Below are 23,068 nucleotides of genomic sequence, written 5' to 3'. Positions count from 1 at the left end.
GATATTTATAGGCTCTATGGTGGCCAATGACTCTACCATTAAGACTGACCCCAGGACAGCTAGCTGCACGGTTGGTGAAAGTCACATTCGCACATTTGTCCGCATTGATGCACACATTCCAGTTCACAGCCCATTCCTGAAAGGCATCAAGATATTCCTGCAAACCAAAGGAAGCAGCCAAAATACTTTTACTTTTACATCTACTTCCGCAACTTCAGTGACTGGTGAGTGACTAGGCATGTCCGAAGCAAAGACCGAATAGAGAGTAGGTCCTAGAACACTTCCTTGCGGAACTCCAGCTTCAATGACACTTGATTTATACCCATCAGCCGATACGTGTAATGTGCGATCATGCAGAAAACTTTTCACATCCAGGTACAGTTGAGGCGGAAAGAGTCGCTTCGCTTTGTACAGCAGCTCAGGGTGCCAGACTCTGTCAAATGCCTGTTGAATGTCCAGGAAGGCAGCTACAGCATGCTCCTTCTTCTCCAAGGCTTCTAAGGCTAAGTTAACCACTCTATACAGGTGCTCAGGAGTACCGTGCTGCAGATGGAAACCAAATTGAAATTTTGGGATCGCACTGGAAACTTCCTCGCAAGAGAGCAGCCTGTTTAGAACCAGCCTCTCCATAATTTTACCCAGAGATGGGAGACGGCTGATAGGCCTGAATGAATCCACATCTGACGGCGGTTTTCCAGGCTTGAGAACTAATCATGGTTTTCAAACTTTCGGAAAGTATCCAACTTCTAAAACGCCGTTGAAAACAGACACCGGGGTTTTTTTTGGGAGACAACTTGGCTACCAGAACTTTCACTTCTTGCAAAGAGACAGCGCTAGCAGGAAGGCACATTTGAAACGGCGACTCCAAATACTCTTCCACTTGAAGACACAAACTATCAGGGGCATAATCAAAGGGCTTATAACGTTTCTCAAGGTTATCCGCAAATACTTCAACTATTTCTAAGCTAGTGCGACACCAGCCCCCAGCCTGATTTCTGATTGCTGACTTTGGGGAGGACTGAGTTTTGAATCGTTTCGTGACACGCCAAAGAGAGTAATTTGCACTCATATCAGGACCCAGGTCTTCCAAAAAGTTGTCTATTTGAGTCTGTTTTCTACGAGCAAGAACCTTATGCAAGCGATTGGCAAGTCTTCTGTGGATCTGTTGTATACGAGGATCTCCTGTTCTAGCATATTCACTACGAACTCTTCGTTTAAGTCTAAGCAGCGCTTAAATTCTGGGAGGCAGTTGGGGAGGTCTAGGGCCCACTACTCCATGTCGATTTCTGGGGGCAGCAAGCTGGCAGCCTCAGATAATTTTGTCATAAAAAGATGTTGATGTTAGCATTATGGGCAAGTAGTCGTGGGCGATGAGGTTTCCACAACGGCGTGGAGTAGAGTTCAGGCAAGATAGGTACGTGATCCGACGAGACTTCATGTAGAGTATGCACGTGAAGTCTGCCTGAAGCAAATCCATTGGCAACGAAAAAGTCAAGCGCTGATGGAATTAATAGGGAATTGTAGGAGTAGAACGTAGGTTCGCCCGTAGCCAGAACCTGGTAATGCCCATTTGTGATGACTTCTTGCAAGCGTTTACCTCTAGTACTTTTACTTTTTTTTAGGACAATGATTGATCACTATGAGGAAATGTTTAAAATACCAGCAGAACTGCTAGATGTTCTTTATTCTCAAATGCTAGATGTATGTCCCGTTAAGTTGTATGAACTGATTTCCACAAAAACACAGCTTTTGAAATGGTAAGGATATTTAGTATGGTAAGGATATTATTATAATATACTAATCACTTATTTATAGGAATATGCATAACCATTTAGACGATATCCAAAATTGCAGTGAAGCAGCGAGTTTATCAGACGATGTTTTTGAAAATACCCCCCATGAAAGTCATCGGTTTGTATTATTGTTAATAATTACTATATAAAGACTAATAAGAATATAATGCAGATTAAACCATAGCAATCAAATACATGAAAACATAACACCCAAAAGTAAATATACCAATTATCGAGAAGAACTATGTGCTAATAAAAATTTACAAGGAGATAAGGATAGAGTTTTGACCGCAAGTTTAAAAATATCATTACCGGAAAAAATAAAATCCTTTGGAAATGGTGGTAAATATATACCTATAATTACTATAAATTCAAGTAATTAATCATTTCTTGTTTCTGTGTTCGATTTCCACTATATAGAAAACAGTAAAAAAACGCCCTTGAAAGATGTTGATAATTCTGAGCCACAAATTTCCAATAATTTGGTAGCAGAAAAACGAAAAGGAAAGCTACACAAGCGACAACATTTAATACCAAGTTCCATTCGGCTAAATAATAATTAAAAATTAATTGATTTTATTTTTGAGTCCACTTACACCAAAGTGTAATACCTTACTAACGTTAAAACTACCATTTAATAAGTATTATGTGCAGGCTAAGATATATAATTTTCATATATACAATTTATTTAAATAAATTTTGCAATACCTACTGAAACCATATGGGGAGATACACACCTCTTAAACCTATTTTTACAAATTAAAGACGGAACAAAAAAAATTAAATAAATTCGTTAAATTTAAATAAATCGTTTAATATTTCTTTAGAGTCGGAATATACTGGAGGAAGACTACTGTATCAGAAAGAAAAAATCATGCCCGACCCTATTTTATTAATATACTACTAATACTTACTTGCTAATTCTATTTCCACTACTTTATTACATTTTACACTTACTTTATGGGGTATAAAAATGTTCTTTTATTGGAGTACAAACTTATGATCAAAACATATTACCTTGTAATGGGATAAATATACATAAATGTAACGTCCGCTTATTATAATCGGTACATAAAGTCGCACACATTTTTAAAATATATTTGTACATACATAAATACTAATAATATAAATTTGAAATGACTGAAACTTTTATACTCTTCAAGTTGTATTGTTGTAATAATAAAAATAAGATATATTCATATGTATGTTTATAATTTTTATTGTTTATTAAATATCAAATATCGCTAAATTGAATTTTTTAAATTATATAAATCATCTAAAAAACATTAAAAAAGAACTGATATAAAGAACTGGAGTCTTTTATACCCAGTTATTACAATACAAGTATTCTTTTAAATGGGTCACATAATTGACAAGCGTTGGGGGACACCTACATACATACATATGTACATTTAAATCTAAGTACTGTAAACGCCAAGTAATATGAACGTCCCTGGCAAACACACGATGTTTGGTCCATTAATATCTAGCGAGAGCTGTGCCCGCATAACTAAACATGCAAATGCTTTTATAGGGGCTCGGACCCTCTTTCTAAATCATTATTAAATTAAATTGTTTGCACAAAATGTCAACGCAAGTGGGATAGTCCCCTTTAAATTTAAGCTGCGTGTATATGTGTGCGTGTGTATGTGTATAAACATAGCTTATATCACAGAGGGGAATTACCTTAACTGAAAGACACAATAAGCATATTCAGTTAGATGTTTGCTTTTGACCTGACAAGGTGACGACTCTTGTACTCTTTGATTTCTCGTCAACTTTAACGTAAAACGAGAACGAGGACGAGACAAATTCAAATAAACAGAGAGTCCTGGGACTCGGCGTTCCTATATTATTAGTAAATATTACTAAGTGAAAAAATGTACAGTACCAGCGATGCTGACGGTGGAGGTGGAGATGTGCGTAAAAGCGAAATTGAAATGTGCCAACACTTGGATCCTACCATTTCCCAGTCTAATCCACAAAAGACTTCGGACAAGTCAAAGCAGGTTTGTAATTGCTCATATTATCATACAACTTTAGTCGGACTTTTTTGACATAAAAAAAAAAACAAGAAAGAAGCTAACTTCGGCATGCCGAAGTTTGTGTACCCTTGCAGCTTGCAATTGGATCCATAAAAATTGATTCGATTTTGTCAAATGAAAAGAAAAAACTAACAAGTGATAAATGCAAAATATTCATATTTATCAATAGCATATAACAAATAGCATATATGTTATTTTATACAATTTCATTCACATATTATATTTACAGTTTTACAGTTACAGTTTTCATTCAAAGCTTTAAATTTTTCCTACGTCTACTGAGATTTCATATGGTAACTATATGATATAGTCGTCCAATTTACATAAAATTGAAACCAAAAATGTGACATAATCCAAAAGTGCTATATAATAAATGAAAATGTTAAAAAATATCAAAGTTATAATTTTTATTTCCTAAAATTTTCGATTGTTTCTATGGCAGCTATATGATATAGTCGTCCGGTCCGGCTTTTGATGCTGATCAAGAGTGTATACAGATAGTTTTTACGCTCGGAAATGACTCCTTTACTGCCTTGCAAAGTTCTGATTAAAATTATAATACCCTGCAAGTATATAACAAAAAAGGAAGGCACGCCGAAGTTTGAAGTTTGCAATTGGATCATTAATACAAAAACTAGCAGGAAATATATAATAGTTGTAAATTTATACATAGCATATAAATATTTGATATTGATCAATAATTTTAATAAAATTAAAAAAAAAAAGTTTAATCGTATAAAATAATTATATTATAGATTTGAAATATCTAATATAAAAAACATTTATATATATATATATATATATATATATATATATGTAGATATACACATATATATATACCGATTAACAGTTACGGAAACGAAAATTCTTAAACAAATAAAAAAGGCTCATAATCTTAGAGTAGATAAAAATACGTTGAAAACAATGAAGCTATAACTTTTTCTATTAATTTTCCGATCGTTCGTATGGCAGCTATATAATATAGTCGTCCGATTCAGCGCGTTCCGACATACATATATAGTATCAGAAACATTCAGAAGACTATGGGCAAAGTTTCATTCAGATTCAAATTAGAGGTTTACGCCGATGGTTAAAGGCATCGGCGGCGGCGTAGAGGTCAAAATGACTCGGCGGCGGCGGCGTAGTAGTCAGAAAGAACCGGCGGCGGCGGCGCGTCAAATAAGGCAAAAAGGCCATTTTAATGAGTTATTTATTTTTTTTTAAGTTTTATAAAGAACAATGACACTGAAGGCCGCGCTGAAGCTGCGCCGATGCCGCACCAGCGGCGCGCCGCGGCGCGCCGTTATTTTCATAATTTGGCGGCGGCGCGTCAAATAAGGCAAAAATCGGCGGCGGCGGCGGCGTGGCGCGGCGGCGTATATGTCTAATTCAAATGTAGTTGCATTAAAAAATGGTCTCTGGATTCGCAGAAATTTTGCGATTGAATTGGTCGACTTGGTTTTTTGCGCAGTGCGAATTACTTGAATTTTGTAACTATCTTACATTTTTATTTTTATTTTTAATGCATACAAATATCGGTGCGCAATTTTGGAAATGCCCATACCCTTTCATTTTTTTTATCTTATCATTTTGTTACTCAATCCTTTTCTGTGTAAAAATTTCAGATGGTTCAAATTGATATACCGGAGCGTGGATCTTGGTCTTCAAAAATGGATTTCATACTCTCTGTAGTTGGACTAGCAATTGGCTTGGGAAATGTGTGGCGCTTTCCGTATTTGTGCTATAAAAATGGTGGCGGCGCCTTTATTTTGCCATATATATTGACTTTGTTTTTGGCCGGAATACCTATGTTTTTTATGGAGTTGGCATTAGGTCAGATGCTGACCATCGGTGGCTTGGGTGTATTCAAAATTGCGCCAATATTTAAAGGTAAGATTTTAAAGACTTAAAAAAATGGGTAAGAATATTTTTGTATTGATATTTATGTTATAGTTTAATCAAATTTCATTGGATTATTATACCCTTAGACATATGTTACTCTAAGAGAAATATATTTTTCTGCTCAGAATCAACATCCGAGTTGTCAGTATGTCCGTTTCTACGCAAAATATCTAGTATCTAATTTTCATATAGTTTTTAGCTATTTTCTTAAAGGGACCTGAGATAAAAAGGGATACCGTTGTTGTTTTTCAATGTTTACCTTAACCATTCATAGTCGATCAAAGTCGATTAAAACTATGTTTCTTATTAATCTATTTAATTGTGTTATATTTTTCATTTAAGGAATTGGATATGCTGCTGCCGTCATGTCCTGTTGGATGAATGTATATTACATTGTCATTCTGGCCTGGGCAGTATTTTATTTCTTTATGTCCATGAAATCGGGTATGTTTTTGCAAGAGACAAAAATTGGTTCTGAATAATTAATATTCCTAAAATCTCTATAAGTAAAAGATTCTTCAGAATCGTCCAACAAGAAAGGAAGTTAATTTCGTCTCGTCGATGTTTGTATACCCTTGCAGTTTGCAAGTATATAAACATAAGCAAAGCAATAACAACTGTTGCCTTTCTAGTCGGAATGGGCTGGAGGACTATTGATATATCGATAGAGGTAGGATCGGTGGGACCAGGGGGGCACGGATTTGAATGGAGCGAACCGGGAAACTAAGAGAAAGGGTTTTTATCCTTGCACTCGGCCGTTGCCCTCGGGCAACGGATGGAGCCTATATAGGTAGGCAGATGGCAGGAAAGACAAAGAATTAGCGAGACGAAGCGGTTAGCAGCAGTAAAAGAAGCTGTGAGTTGAAAAAAAATAAAAACGTGAAAAACGTGATGTAATACTAAAACCAAATTATTTTTAATAACAGGAAGTTTCCATCCAGCGGTGAATATAGCGCTGCCCAGGCAAGCTTCATAGAATCTATATAGAATTCATTAGTAAAACTTTTGTGTTCTTTGTTATATAAGCCTATTTTGTCACTTTAATCCCAAATATTAAAAAAAAAAAAAAAACTACGCCAAACGTATTTTTTGCCAAAGCAGTCAGATCCTCTTTTGGTACTCTAAATACCTCTGCAACGCCGAAACTTAAGGAAAAGGTATGAAGAAAACAGCAAAAGATGTTAAATAACAGCGAAGTTATAATTTGTTCCATTAATTTCCAGACCGCTCCAATGACAGCTGTACTATATAGTAGTCCGTTAAAGATCAACTTGCCTCTTTATGCTGATCATGAATATATATATACCCTATAAGGTCGAAAATTACTCTTTCACTGCGTTGCAAACTTCTGACTTTAATTATATTACCCTGCATGGGAGTAACGATAATAGGATAAAAATTGACACTACTCTCTATACTATTATCGAAATAAGCTTATTCTGTTTTAAACTCCGACGCTCGTTTTTATCATTTTAAAACTTTAAAAATTCCTAAATATTACTCTTAATTACATGTTTAAACAATACACAGTATTTTTTAGTACAGTTATTTTTACGGTTTAAAATATAAATGCTTGTTTTTTTTTACTAACTCTTCGTTACATAAAATTGGTGAAAGTCATGCAAGCGTTAGGATCGAACGGCAAACAGCAAGGGTATACAAAGTTTGGCTTACAAAAATTAGCCTTTTGTGTCGTTTTATAAAATACTTATAATTTTACTGGTATATGTATTGTTAATTATTTAGATGTCCCGTGGCGATCTTGCAACAATTGGTGGAATACCGTCAACTGTGTCAGTCAATACGAACGAAAAAATCTAAATTGTTGGGATAAAATAATTAATGGAACAGCAAAAAAAGTCTGCTCTGTAGCTGCTACAAACATTACATCATCTGAGCTTACGGATCCAGTTAAAGAGTTTTGGGAGTAAGTAGCACTACAATATTTGTTTAACATTTACTATTTATAATATATTGCTAGTATTTCTGTCGAAAGCAACGTAGAATATTGTATATTATTTAAACGCGAAAGAGTACTTACTACACCCAAAAAATCAAAAATGATTTTAGTCATTTTGACAGCAGTAAAAATAATTTGTTTTTTTTTTCAGACGACGCGCTCTTCAAATATCGCATGGCATTGAAGAAATTGGTAATATTCGTTGGGAATTGGCCGGAACTTTGCTGCTTGTTTGGATTCTATGCTATTTCTGCATCTGGAAGGGTGTCAAGTGGACGGGGAAAGTCGTATATTTCACAGCTCTATTTCCTTACGTTCTGCTGACAGTTTTACTGATTCGGGGCATAACCTTGCCTGGTGCTTTCGAGGGTATCAAGTTTTATGTGATACCTAACTTCACCAAGTTGGGTCACTCGGAGGTTAGTACACATATAAAATTCCTGCAGTAAATCCAATAAGTTTTGCACTAAAATTGCCCCAACCCATAATCTTGGATTGATATTACTGTTAACTACAGTATAACGACGTAATGCGTTCCGTCATATGACTGCTCTATAGTAAATCAAACCACGAATTTGCAGTAAAAATGACCCAGTCTAAAAAGTGAACCAGTATTTTACAGTTTTACTGTATAAAAACTAAAGGTTGGCCCACGATTGCAATATAGAGTACAGATGCCGTTAAATACCTTAAATTACCACCCAAATAAATCCCGAAATTCTTTTTAAAATAAACTAAAATATGTAATCCCAACTTGACCGAGCTTAATTAATTCTTAACATTCTTAGTTAAATTAAATTTTTATTTTTCTTTAACTTTTTGTTAACATATTTTTTATTTAATCTGTAATTATAGAGCTAACAAGAAAGGAAGCTAACTTCGGCACGCCGAAGTTTGTATACCCTTGCAGATTGGTTTCGATGTTTATATTATAGATTTAAATGCTGAAAACACTCACAAAACAGAGTTTCATTACATTTTACTTATACTTATTATGTCTACAGTTACAGTTTTACATTCCCAGTTTTACATTTTCTCTACATCTACCGATCGGTTTATATGGCAGCTATATGATATAGTTGTCAGATTTTTATGAAATTTATTCAATAATTCTAGAATAATAAAAAAAGCTTATATCTCAGAGTAGATAAACATACGTTGAAAAACAACGAAACTATAATTTTTTTTCCTATTTATTTCTCGACCGTTCCTATGGCAGCTATATCATATAGTCGTCCGATTTTCATAAAATTTTAACCAAAATTCTGAAATAATATAAAATGGCCATATCTAAAAAATGGTGCAAAAATGTTGAAAAACAGCAAAGTTATAATTTTTTTCTACAAATATATCGAACATTTGTATGGCAGCTATATGATATAGTCGTCCGATCCGGCCCGTTCCGACATATATAGCAGTGAAAGCATACAGAAGACTATATGCAAAGTTTCATTCAGATAGCTTTAAAACTGAGGGACTAGTTTGCGTAGAAACAGACAGACGGACAGACAGACAGACAGACAGACAGACAGACAGACAGACAGACAGACAGACGGACAGACGGACAGACGGACAGACGGACATGGTTAGATCGACTCGGCTGTTGATGCTGATCAAGAATATATATACTTTATAGGGTCGGAAACGTCTCCTTCACTGCGTTGCAAACTTCTGACTGAAATTATAATACCCTGCAAGGGTATAAAAATGCTTATTAAATCACTTAAATTAGTATATAAATCTTAGATTAGCAGACCGTCTGCTTACCAACTGGGCTACTAAAGCAAATTAAACACTAATGTCGGTAACGTGAATACAAACGATTCCAGAGAGAATGAGAGCATAATAAAATGTATATATTTCTCCCCTTTCTAAACTAAAAACATAACTTTTAGGAATGGCTTGCAACGCCAACTTGAATTTTTTTTATCAGTGTACACGAGACCAAACTAGAACAAGAAATACCTAAAAACTTAAACGATACTGTACGTTTTACAGTATCTTGACATGCAGCTGATAGTAATTTACAGTCCCTAAAGTCAACAACAAAATACACAAATAACTTCGAACGTAATACTGTCTTCCCACTCAGCGCATTTGTGAGGAACGGTTGGGATTTTTCACAAATGCTAAACTCGTGTTCCCACAGAGCTGCGTTAATGTGCATCCGCATCCAATAACAGCTGATCGATCAGCTGTGGCTCATTAAAACGTAAACAAAGATGGCTGAAGCGGCCGATGTGGGAGTAAAATGAATAGATTATCAACTATTTAGGCTGTTTAACAACAGCAAAAGCACTAACTTAAAATGAATTAGATGACGATTAATTTGAGTTTCTCTAATGATTTTTCTCTAACAAAGAGCAAATTCCCCGAAGAGTGTGTATAGGTGGTAAGGCTTCCCAAATCTATAACATAAAGTAGAGGTAGGCATTTTATATTAATTAGTAGCAATTGGGAACACTTGGGGGAAAGAATATAAAAAAAAACGCCAACAACTTTTGGGCATGCTTGTAGCTTTTTGCGCCACATTTTAAATTCCATATTTCATTTGTTCCTCGCCAAGTTTGTTTACATTTTCGTAGTATTGGTCAAATTTTTCAATTTGAAAACACGGTCAACATTTTTTCAAGGTCTGGATTGATGCTGTCACCCAAATATTTTTCTCCTATGGACTGGGACTTGGTACTCTGGTGGCCTTGGGAAGTTACAACAAATTTACAAATAATGTTTACAAGTAGGTTGGTTTCAATGGATTATAGGGATAAATATACTATTCATAAATCTTTTTTCAGAGACGCCCTAATAGTCTGTACAGTTAATTCAAGTACAAGCATGTTTGCTGGATTTGTAATATTTTCAGTCATTGGATTTATGGCTCACGAACAGCAGCGACCAGTGGCTGAAGTGGCAGCATCAGGTGCGCATAAAAAATAAACATTATTTTTAAAAACTTTTCAAATACCATAAAATATTTTATTTAGGTCCTGGGCTTGCTTTCTTGGTCTATCCATCAGCGGTTTTACAGTTACCGGGGTCTCCCATGTGGTCTTGTTTGTTCTTTTTCATGCTGCTACTTATCGGTTTGGACTCACAATTTTGTACAATGGAGGGATTTATAACCGCAATAATTGATGAATGGCCACAATTATTGCGAAAACGAAAAGAAATATTTATTGCCGTTGTCTGTGCGCTGAGTTACTTGGTTGGATTAACCTGTATTACTCAAGTAAGTTTGGATATCAACAGATATATTGCACTTAATATTATATTAAAACCAGAAGGGAAGCTAACTTCGGCACTCCGAAGTTTATATACCCTTGCAGTTTGCAATTGGATCATTAACAAGAAAGGAAGCTAACTTCGGCACGCCGAAGTTTGTATACCCTTGCAGATTGGTTTCGATGTTTATATTATAGATTTAAATGCTGAAAACACTCACAAAACAGAGTTTCATTACATTTTACCCATACTTATTATGTTTACAGTTTGACAGTTACAGTTTTACATTCCCAGTTTTACATTTTCTCTACATCTACCGATCGGTTTATATGGCAGCTATATGATATAGTTGTCCGATTTTTATGAAATTTATACCATAATTCTAGAATAATAAAAAAAGATTATATCTCAGAGTAGATAAACATACGTTGAAAAACAACGAAACTATAATTTTTTTTCCTATTTATTTCTCGACCGTTCCTATGGCAGCTATATGATATAGTCGTCCGATCCGGCCCGTTCCGACATATATAGCAGTGAGAGCATATAGAAGACTATATGCAAAGTTTCATTCAGATAGCTTTAAAACTGAGAGACTAGTTTGCGTAGAAACGGACAGACGGACGGACGGACAGACGGACAGACGGACATGGCTAGATCGACTCGGCTGTTGATACTGATCAAGAATATATATACTTTATAGGGTCGGAAAGGTCTCCTTCACTGCGTTGCAAACTTCTGACTGAAATTATAATACCCTGCAAGGGTATAAAAATCGACCTTTCTGGTCAAACTTATAGACAAAATAAAAGGAAATATATATAAGTTGTATATTATACATACCATTAAATAATTTTGTTTTGATAAAATTAACAAAAAACAAGAAAGGAAGCTAACTTCGGCACGCCGAAGTTTGTATACCCTTGCAGATATTATTTCATTAAATTTTACCTATACTTATTGTTTAGAATTTGACAGTTACAGTTTTACATTCCCAGTTTTACATTTTCTCTACATCTACCGATTGGTTTATATGGCAGCTATATGATATAGTTGTCCGATTTTCATAAAATGTATACCAAAATTCTGAACTAATAAAATAAGCTTATATCTCAGAGTAGATAAAAATAGGTTGAAAAACAACGAAGTTATATGTTTTTTCTATTAATTTCCCGATCGTTCCTATGACAGCTATATGATATAGTCGTCCGATTTTCATAAAATTATTACCGAAATTCTGAAATAATATAAAACGGCATCTAAGAAATGGTGCAAAAATGTTGAAAAACAGCAAAGTTATAATTTTTTTTCTAAAAATTTATCGATCATTTTTATGGGAGCTATATGATATAGTCGTCCGATCCGGCCCGTTCCGACATATATAGCAGTGAGAGTATATAGAAGGCTATATGCAAAGTTTCATTCAGATAGCTTTAAAACTGAGAGACTAGTTTGCGTAGAAACGGACAGACGGACAGACGGACGGACAGACGGACAGACGGACATGGCTAGATCGACTCGGCTGTTGATGCTGATCAAGAATATATATACTTTATAGGGTCGGAAAGGTCACCTTCACTGCGTTGCAAACTTTTGACTGAAATTATAATACCCTGCAAGGATATAAAAAAAAGTTTAATCGTATAAGATACATTTTAGATTTAAATATCTAATATAATATAACATTATAAATTTAAATGATTAAACACATACAACAAATTTCATTACAGTTACAGTTTTGAATTCGCAGCTTTACATTTTCTCTACATCTACGGATCGCTTCTATGGCAGCTATATGATATAGTTGTCCGATTTTAATAATATTGTTACCAAAATTCTGAAATAATACTAAAAGCTCATGTCTCAAAGTAGATTAAAATATGTTGAAAAACAACGAAGTTATAATTTTTTTTCAATTCATTTCCCGATCGTTCATATGGCTGCTATAAGATATAGTGGTCCGATTTTCATAAAATTTTTACCAAAATTCTGGAATAATATAAAATGGCTAGTTTGCGTAGAAACGGACAGACGGACATGGCTAGATCGACTCGGCTGTTGATGCTGATCAAGAATATATATACTTTAAAGGGTCGGAAACGTCTCCTTCACTGCGTTGCAAACTTCTGACTGAAATTATAATACCCTGCAAGGGTATAAAAAAACTGTGTGAAAAAAGGAAGAAGAAGAAAATTATGCCTTGTCGATTTTGCCGGTACTCTGACGACGAAAATCAAAATATTCCATATGATGAATACCGATGTTTCGCACATAATCCGCCAAGTTATTACATTGTTTTATATATCTGTCATCGCGGCTATAACTATGCTATAACAGTGCATTTTGGTTTGATGTAAAAAATTGTATAGTCCGGTGTGGTTTTCTGAAAATTAGTCTAATCGTTTAATTACGCTGAACAGCTGATCGATCTGCTGTAATCGGATGCAGAAGCAAGCTCTGTGGCAGCATGACTTTCACATTTGTGAAAAATCCCAACTGTTCCACATAAATGCACAGAGTGGGAAGGCAGTATTCGACTATGGACATTTGCTGAACTGGGCCGAAGGCCTAAGATGCTAAGGCTCTTAAATAAGATAAAATAATTTTTAACTTTAGATTATAGCACTAACCATACAAAATGTTGTATGGTTAGTGATTATAGACAGGCACGCAATGGCTCAGTTCTGGACGGATCGGAACTGTCTCCTTCTCAGCGTTACAAACTTCTGACTAAAATTGATCAATTTTATTTATATCCATAAAAATATCCATTTCCCTTCAAATAAAAAAAAACAAAATTCTTTGCACACAGCGTATCCCACAATCGTCACACTAGACTGTACCGATATTACTAATTTTATTTTCTTTAAGCCCTTACTTCGAAAATTTAATTTTATTTGACTCAAATTTGGTTCTTTTATTTCTTCTAGGGCGGCATGTATATATTCCAAATTTTGGATTCATATGCTGTTAGCGGCTTTTGCTTGCTTTGGCTCATATTTTTTGAATGCGTTTCTATATCGTGGTGTTATGGGGTGGATCGTTTCTATGATGGTATCAAGGATATGATTGGTTACTATCCAACAGTTTGGTGGAAGTTCTGTTGGTGTGTCACCACACCAGCTATATGTGTGGTAGGTATTTTTTGGATAATCTATAAAGTACATACATATATTTTATTTCTTCTGTATAGGGCGTATTTTTCTTTAATATTGTACAATGGACGCCTATAAAGTACTTGGACTATAGCTATCCATGGTGGGCGCATGCCTTTGGTTGGTTCACAGCGTTGTCATCTATGCTCTATATACCAGTTTATATGTTTTGGTTATGGAAACGTACACCTGGTGATCTAAGTGAGGTAATATATCCATAGAAATATATTTGTGCCATTATTTATTTATTAATTGTCATCATTAATTTCATCATAGAAAATCCGTGCTATTGTACGGATAGATGAAGATGTCTCACGTTTACGAGAGAAAATGCAAAGAGAAGCTTATGCCAAGGAGGCTGATTTCTCTTTATAAATATTTATTAATCCTAAGCTAAGCTAAACTTATATAAATTATTTAAATTACTAATTCGTTTAGCATTTTATTTTCATGTTTATTATAAATTGGTCAATTTAAGTAAAATTGCGTTGTCTTCTTGATATTGTTGGAATCAAGTTTTTCTTTTTTTGATCTAAAAAAACCTTTTAACTAGTCTAAATGAAGAGAGTTTTAGGTGTTTTTTTATGGAGTACTTACTCAAAAAGTAGAACAACGTTTACACCATATCTAAAGTGATAAGAATATTCTGTTAGTAAACAAATTATCCCCATCATATTGTCATACATTCATCATACGTTCTTAACTGACAAGAGTCCTGTTTTCATCCATTAGTTTAGGTTAAATACAAATTAAATAAGAAATTAAAACATGTACCGAATCCTAAAAATTAATAATATAAGTAAGTCTTGGAGTTTATTTAGTTATTTAATAAACTTTTGTAATAACTTAAAATAAACGATAGAAGAATAAGAAACACAGTTCTAATGTAATATAAAAATATGTCTTTATATTACATATGTTATACATAATATACTTATAGAGTTTCTGAGCAGAGAGAGCTTCTCTAATGTTATCATAAAAATGTCCCATTGTTGCTTTGTTGTGTCAAATAAAATAAGAATATGAAACTGAATTTTAATTATGACAGGGAAATAAACTTATCACGTTGTTCTCCTTACAAAAGAAACATTATGCCCAATAATGAAACTACCAACATTAACAACAAGAAATTATGATGCATGTTCACCTACTACCCTTCACATATAAAGAGTACAGACTGAGATTTCACTGTGAGATGTATAACTTGTAAAACGTAAATTGATTACGATAACATCCCATTGATGGTCAGTCGCCCAAGATGTCTTAAGAAAAATTTAAACGATTCGTAATATGAACGATTCGGATCGATCGTTCCTATGACAGCTATATAATATCAGACTTATATACTAGTGTTAGATGTCAGAAAACTATTTGCAAAGTTTCATCAAGATAGCTTTAAAACTGTTAGACTAGTTTGCATAGAAACCGTTAGACAAACGGATGTGGCTAGATCGAGTCGGCTTTAAATGCTGATCAAGAATATGTATAGATTATATGGTCAGAAATGTCTCTTTCACTTTGTCGCAAACTTCTGACTAAAATCAGAAAACCTGCAATGAAAGAAAGCTAACTTCAGTACGCCAAAGTTGGTTTACCTTTAATGAATTTTGGGATTAGATATGGACTTTTAAATTTTGTAAAATTATAGGCAAGTATTTAAATTAAATTCAGCAGTATTATTAACCTTCTAAAAACGAACTTAAAGTAGCTTTCTGAATTAAATTTAATGCATTTTTATTTATTGACGCCGCACAGTAGCGCCTTTTCTCATTTAGCGTTGCAAAAATCATATCATTTGCACCAAATAAGGTAATCGAATAATTTAAGCGGCATTGGACAGGTAATTGTTGTAAAATGTATATATGTACTGCATAATGTACCACGCCCACAAATTCCTCTTTTTAAAGGTTTTCAAAGTGAAAAAAAAATTTTATTTTAATGAAAAACAAAAAAAAAATTTTTTTTTAAGTTTTTATGGTTTTCGTGTAATATTACCGGAAAGTTGACCAATTTACCAATTTTTGTTGTATGATGCAAAAAACGAAAGAAAGAAAGTTGAACTTTAAATGCTCATATCTTCTAGAAAAAAATCGTAAAATAGATTTTATTGCAGATTCTGAATTCTTGGACAATTTTCTATCGAATAAGTATAGTTAAAATCGTTTTTGCGAACATGACTTTTGCAACGCTAATTGTTTGAGAGGCGCTACTGTGCGTCGTCTCGTTCGTGTTCTGGTCAGCCTTCTGGCCAGCTTATGCGTCTGGCGGTGTTCTGCAGCTTAGCCCTTGTCTGCTTTACGTGGGAGGCAAACGTCAGCCTCTTGTCCAGAGCCAGTCCCAGGTAGGTGTGCTCCATGTGTTGTGGCAATAGCTGTCTGTGAAGAAAGACACCTGGACAGGTGCCTCTCCTCAGGGTATACGTGACCACCGCACACTTATCTGTGTTGATGGCCACGTTTCATCTACAGGACCATTTCTCAAACGTCTTCAGGAGCATCTGAAGTTTGTCTGTGGCGCTGTAGACGCAGCTGGATTTTGCCAGCATTGCAGTATCGTCTGCATAGGTGGCAACACATGTGCGCTCCGAGCTCAGGTGCAGCGGCGCATCGTGCGCGAAGAGGATGTACAGCGTTGGGCCAAGCACGCTTTCTTCTGGTGGTGGAAACAACTCCATCCTGGACCACTACCTTCTATCCGTGAGGTAGATGCGAATAGCCTCGTAGAGCTGTGATGACAGAAGCTCTTTGACCTTGGATAGGAGTCCCTTCTATTCCCTTCTGAGTCTATGCTTTTCTCGATGAGTGCCTTTATGTCCGGTGGTAGAGAAGGGCGGGTGACTGTGGAGTGATTGCTGTTGGAGGGCGCTGCGAGTTCCGCTGCAACCTTGATTTTTCCCTACATCCTACGACCTTGGAGTCCTTTGAGTAGTGCAAAATCCAGAGCAGAGGGGTTCTGCCGTTGCAGGGAATGCACGTGGGTCTCCCTGAGACCAAGATTTGTGTGTTTGTGCTTTCCAGGGCCTCCACTAGCGATGCACCTCGTCTGTCTGCTCTGTAGTTGCCCCAGTTGCGGTGCTTGGCGTTAAAGTCTCCACCTAGGATGGCTTTATCTCCACAGAGGTTGAGTAGAGCTTCAAAGCCATCACGGGACCAGGTGGAACGAGGGGGCAGCAGCTTGCTGCTATGTCCAGGTCTCCAATGGGAGAGTTCAATGTAACCATCGCCACCTGTGCTATCTCCAGACGTATCGGGTTGTGCTGATAATAAGTCAGTCCTCTTCTGACTAGGATCGCTGCTCCGCCTCTAGTTGACCTACTACGAAAGTCTGCTCTGTGTAGGGAGTACCCTGGGATCCTGATGAATACCCCGTGCTTAAGGTAGGTCTCAGACACAAGCATAATGTCGATGCTGTGCCTTGAGAGGTACACCAGGAGCTTCTCCCGGTTGGCAAGGAAACTCCTGGCATTCCAAATACTCACCTTAAGGGTACCCATGAGTCTTAGGCATACCTCTTTGCAGTTCTCTCACCACCAGAGATATCGTGGCTAAGGAGCTTGGCACCTGCTCTACTGTAGCCTTGAGGCTGGAGAGCATAGCCACAACCCTTGACATATCCCAGTAAGGGTCAGTGTTGGGTACTGAGGAGCGTTGCCAGACCTGCCTCGGCTTCCTAGCGCTGGGAAATCGTCGTGCAGGTTTTAGGTTGCCTGCCTGAATCCAGGTAGAGTGTTGTAGACGCCCATAGGCGTAGGTGGTTGGTGCTGCTGGGTTCTCGTCCTTCAGGCGTATGACATCCCTGGCTGGAGCATGGCCGGCTGCGGGCATCCCTCGCTGGATAACTTCTCCTCAGAGGCACCTTAGGGAGAATTCCCTTGAGTTTCAGGGCGAAAATGCGACATTTTTTTTCGTAAGCCGCATGATTGTCTCTACAGTTGGCACAGCAGAGGTTGGCAATGGTGGCAGCCTTGCAGGTCTCCGAACCCGTCCAGTGCTGCTCCGAACATATACTACAAACTGGCGGCTTTAGGCAGTAGTTTTTTGTGTGGTAGAAGCCAAAGCACCTGTAGCACTGCTTCAACCTGTTGCTGTCGTTCTTGAGCTCCACAGGCACTCGGTGTCTGCCAATCTTGGTAATCTTGTTATTGGGAGCCTGCTTGAGGTCAACGAACCAGACGTTCTGCTTGGTCTGGTCCTTGGGTTCCTCCTGACCCTCTTGGTGCCGAACTCGGGACGGGGGGTTGTACAGGGTAACAACCGTGTGCCCCTGCTTGAAGAACTCCTGGGTAATAAAGTTCTGCGGGGTTGTGCTAGCCAGATTTTTAACAAAAAACCTGAAGCTTCTGTCTTCCTTCAGGTAGAAATGTGTGTATACCACATTTTTGGAGGACAGGTATCTTGTGACGGCACGGTGAGTGGTGGAGTCCTTGGCGTATATTTGCAAGTCTCCTGATCGAGCAGTGCGGAGCTCAAATTCATCCTCTTCGATCTCCTGGAGGAGCGCCTTTTCCATCGCCTCAACATTATTTACATTGGGGACAGTAATCGGCCTCGGATTGGCGGTGGGTTTGGCAGCTGGCTGAGTGGCTGTATCCCTCTGCTCTGTTTCAGAAGTGTCCTCCTCATCAGAATCATCCTCGCAGTCCATGTCCAGCGTGAGGTCGATGTGTTCAAGTGGGGCAAATTTATTTGCCGATTGTGGCCTACTGGCTTTGGCCTTAGTAGCCGCATCAGCAGAAGCTGGGGTACGTCTTTTGTTGTTCGCCCTCCTCTGGACAGTCTGCCAGCTCGTCTGGGGGTGGAGCTTGTCGTCGTCGTCACCGTTGCTGGTCTCCCAAGATGGAACATAATTTCTATTTGGGGTTGCGGGGTCTGGGATGCCGATCTGTTGCTCTCCAGGGCGTTGATTATTGCTCCCCATTTTTTAATTAATTAAAAATTGTGTGGAGCAGTACACAAAATGGAGTAATGAGTTCAGTTTAATTTTCTCACAGAAATTATACGAATCGTCAAAATGATGGTTTTTAACTTTTTTGGCACTTATTTAGGCTTTACGTTAATATTTAAATTGAAATTAAAAATTTGGCGGTTAAATTAATTTATTGACTGTGACCGATCTGGCAACCTCAATATTTAAATGGCGACACCAGTATTGCCAGACTAATATTTAAATTTAAATTCAAAATTTGGCGGTTAAAATAATTTATAGTATTTTTAAATCGTGATATATTATAATCGATATATTTGAAGAAGAACCTTAAGCCTAGTACTCTGACGAGAAAAACCCGCTGTATAAATTAGACAGCGGAATCGCTGTTTATTTCGCTACCGAGCTAGTGTGACCAAAAAAAATTAAGGAAAATCCGGAAATGCCATGAAAATGTACTTTTTATGGCGTTTAAGGATTTTCTGTGGTCACACTGGACAGCTGTTTGTAAACAAATATTCAAAAAAATATTAAAAATATTAATAAATATGGCATTAAAATGTCCTTTGTGGGTTAAATTCCATATTATGGGCTTCCCCTTGACAGCCCCTATCAATGCCACCTTTTTCCTTCAACTTTCCCTCCATTAGGGGTGTCTAAATAAATCAAATGAATTATTTAGACAGCGCGATATCAGCTGTTTACTATCTTGATCTGGCAACGCCATTCAATTTTCGCAGGCTTCATTTTCGTCGTCAGAGTACCGAAAAAAACGACGTGTCTAAAAGTTCTTCTTCTTTTTTTTCGACACCGTTGTTTTTTATATGGAGTTTGGCCGCTGTCTAAATTTATACAGCGGATTTTTCTCGTCAGAGTACTAGGCTTTAACATTTAAATTGAAATTAAAAATTTGTCGGTTAAATTAATTTATTGACTGTAACCGATCTGGCAACCTCAATATTTAAATGGCGACACCAGTATTGCCAGACTAATATTTAAATTTAAATTCAAAATTTGGCGGTTAAAATAATTTATAGTATTTTTACATCCTGATATATTATTATCGATATATTTGAAGAAGTACCTTAACATTTAAATTTAAATTCAAAATTGGTGGGTAATATAATATATTGACTGTGATCGATCTGGCAACCTTAATATTTACTTAGCGACACCAGTATTGCTAGAATTTGCGTCCCGAGCGACCAATAGTACCAAATCGTCAGAAATATATATCGGCAAAAAATACCAGAAATTAGTTGGCTATGAAAATATCGTGGCTTGGTATTTCTCAAATATATTCTCTTGGTCACACTAAGCCTCGCCCTATATAAGACGGGCCGCAGCAGTGGCGAAGCCAGTAGGATGTTGACCGGCGAGCGGTCAAGTACTCCGGGGAGGAGTGGCTGCAATCCTCCCCCGGATGGAACGACGGGTCGTCGCGTCTGTGCCCCGGGCGTCTTCTCGGCGCCGGCACTGTACGCAACCCCGGGCTCAAGGAGATTCCACCGGCACTGGACGCCACCGCGGGCTCTAGGCGCTTCCACCGGCACTGGACGCCTCAGCCGGCACTGGACGCCACCACGTGCTCTAGGCGCTTCCACCGGCACTGGACGCCACCACGTGCTCTAGGCGCTTCCACCGGCACTGGACGCCACCACGTGCTCTAGGCGCTTCCACCGGCACTGGACGCCACCACAGGCGCCGGGCGGTTCTGTGCGTCCGTGTGGGCTTCCGGCACCTCCGCGGTAACCGGGAGGTTCCGTGCGTTCGTGTAAGCTCCGGGCGCCTCCACTGGAACCGGGCATCCATGTGGTCTCCGGGCGCCTTTTCGAATATCGGGCGGTAGTGTGCGCGCGTGTGGGCTCCGGGAGCCTTTACGGAAATCGGGCGGTAGTGTGCGCGCGTGTGGTCTCACGACGCCTCGGCCGGAACCGGCCGTCTGTGTGGGCTCCAAGCGCCTCTTTTTTTCCCAGGCGGCCGACCGCGCGACTTTTCTGAGTCGTGGCGACCAATTTTATTACGTGGGTTGCCACCAGAAGGGCGTTTAACCAGGTGGAGTCACCCGACAACTGACAACATATGTGGACTTAGAAAACTAACAATTAACATTTAACAATAATACAACTTTTTGTTCTAACAATGCTGCGCCGGTACGTTGTTCGGGCTCTGGACGAGCTGCGGCGGTATCTACGTCGGGCTCTTGAGCTGCGGCGATATTTTCGGTGGGCTCTTGATTCTTATATATCATAAAAAAAAGAATGGCCATAACCCCTATCGTGACCACCGGCAAGCGACATATCTATAAAAAAAACACGAAGATGAGACGAGATGATGAAGATATACAGTAGAGTCCGGTTATAGCGACTTTCAAGGGACCGACGATTTTACGTCGTTATACCCGGAAGACGCACTAACCCGTAACGCGAGAGCCGGAGAGGGCACCCCTAGGTCCTAGGTAAAGGAAAAAATGACAACCTTACAAAATATATATTTTACACTTCATATTTACAGACAGATACAATTAACATATATATACATAACAAAAAAAAAAAGACAATTAATTTTCGAAGTGAATGCTGGAAATCTCCGACCATTCCATTTCCAGTTGGTGTTGGTCGAACTCCTCGTCGCACAGGTCCGACCCTCCCTGCGCGAACACCAACAGCCGCCCTGGGTTGCTCATTCTACCAGCTAGGTCTATAAAATTTGTGGCAGAACTGTTTAGGTGCCGCCGCAGCTCGTCAAGAGCTTCAGCGGTAATGTTTTCCGGCACTTGAAGAGCTGCGCCGGTACGCTGTTCGGGCTCTGGACGAGCTGCGGCGGTATCTACGTCGGGCTCTTGAGCTGCGGCGATATTTTCGGTGGGCTCTTGATTCTTATATATCATAAAAAAAAGAATGGCCATAACCCCTATCGTGACCACCGGCTAGCGACATATCTATAAAAAAAACACGAAGATGAGACGAGATGATGAAGATATACAGTAGAGTCCGGATATAGCGACTTTCAAGGGACCGACGATTTTACGTCGTTATACCCGGAAGACGCACTAACCCGTAACGCGACAGGCCGGAGAGGGCGCCCCTAGGTCCTAGGTAAAGGAAAAAATGACAACCTTACAAAATATATATTTTACACTTCATATTTACAGACAGATACAATTAACATATATATACATAACAAAAAAAAAAAGACAATTAATTTTCGAAGTGAATGCTGGAAATCTCCGACCATTCCATTTCCAGTTGGTGTTGGTCGAACTCCTCGTCGCACAGGTCCGACCCTCCCTGCGCGAACACCAACAGCCGCCCTGGGTTGCTCATTCTACCAGCTAGGTCTATAAAATTTGTGGCAGAACTGTTTAGGTGCCGCCGCAGCTCGTCAAGAGCTTCAGCGGTAATGTTTTCCGGCACTTGAAGAGCTGCGCCGGTACGCTGTTCGGGCTCTGGACGAGCTGCGGCGGTATCTACGTCGGGCTCTTGAGCTGCGGCGATATTTTCGGTGGGCTCTTGATTCTTATATATCATAAAAAAAAGAATGGCCATAACCCCTATCGTGACCACCGGCTAGCGACATATCTATAAAAAAAACACGAAGATGAGACGAGATGATGAAGATATACAGTAGAGTCCGGATATAGCGACTTTCAAGGGACCGACGATTTTACGTCGTTATACCCGGAAGACGCACTAACCCGTAACGCGACAGGCCGGAGAGGGCGCCCCTAGGTCCTAGGTAAAGGAAAAAATGACAACCTTACAAAATATATATTTTACACTTCATATTTACAGACAGATACAATTAACATATATATACATAACAAAAAAAAAAGACAATTAATTTTCGCAGTGAATGCTGGAAATCTCCGACCATTCCATTTCCAGTTGGTGTTGGTCGAACTCCTCGTCGCACAGGTCCGACCCTCCCTGCGCGAACACCAACAGCCGCCCTGGGTTGCTCATTCTACCAGCTAGGTCTATAAAATTTGTGGCAGAACTGTTTAGGTGCCGCCACAGCTCGTCAAGAGCTTCAGCGGTAATGTTTTCCGGCACTTGAAGAGCTGCG

At 38.3% G+C, this 23,068-nt stretch overlaps 2 protein-coding genes across 4 annotated transcripts in view; both read left to right on the top strand.

Moving 5' to 3' along the window:
• The window catches only part of RhoGAP102A (Rho GTPase activating protein at 102A), a 56,827-nt gene extending 53,887 nt beyond the window's left edge, over positions 1-2,940 (top strand). Inside the window, exons 9-12 of one of the 3 annotated variants that reach the window (XM_070287707.1) lie at positions 1,623-1,757; positions 1,816-1,911; positions 1,978-2,135; positions 2,214-2,940. In XM_070287707.1, coding sequence (XP_070143808.1) covers positions 1,623-1,757; positions 1,816-1,911; positions 1,978-2,135; positions 2,214-2,356 — 532 coding nt within the window. In that variant the 3' untranslated portion in view covers positions 2,357-2,940. Of the gene's footprint in view, positions 1-1,622; positions 1,758-1,815; positions 1,912-1,965; positions 2,136-2,213 lie in introns of those variants that run through there. The other 2 variants (XM_017178100.3, XM_041776628.2) reach the window with 2 other exon arrangements.
• Positions 2,941-3,528: 588 nt separating this feature from the next.
• Positions 3,529-15,110, top strand: Gat (GABA transporter). Its single transcript, XM_017178109.3, has 11 exons — positions 3,529-3,802; positions 5,464-5,728; positions 6,083-6,184; positions 7,487-7,667; positions 7,852-8,119; positions 10,334-10,437; positions 10,496-10,620; positions 10,685-10,929; positions 13,853-14,056; positions 14,116-14,283; positions 14,354-15,110. Exons 1-11 carry the CDS (start codon positions 3,674-3,676, stop codon positions 14,450-14,452), a joined length of 1,890 nt encoding a protein of 629 aa, XP_017033598.1. The 5' UTR covers positions 3,529-3,673; the 3' UTR covers positions 14,453-15,110.
• Positions 15,111-23,068: the final 7,958 nt, after the last annotated feature.

This window comes from Drosophila kikkawai, chromosome 4 (assembly GCF_030179895.1).
Source record: "Drosophila kikkawai strain 14028-0561.14 chromosome 4, DkikHiC1v2, whole genome shotgun sequence".
NCBI classification, from domain to species: Eukaryota; Metazoa; Arthropoda; class Insecta; order Diptera; family Drosophilidae; genus Drosophila; species Drosophila kikkawai.
This window is presented reverse-complemented; position numbering and strand designations above follow the sequence as displayed.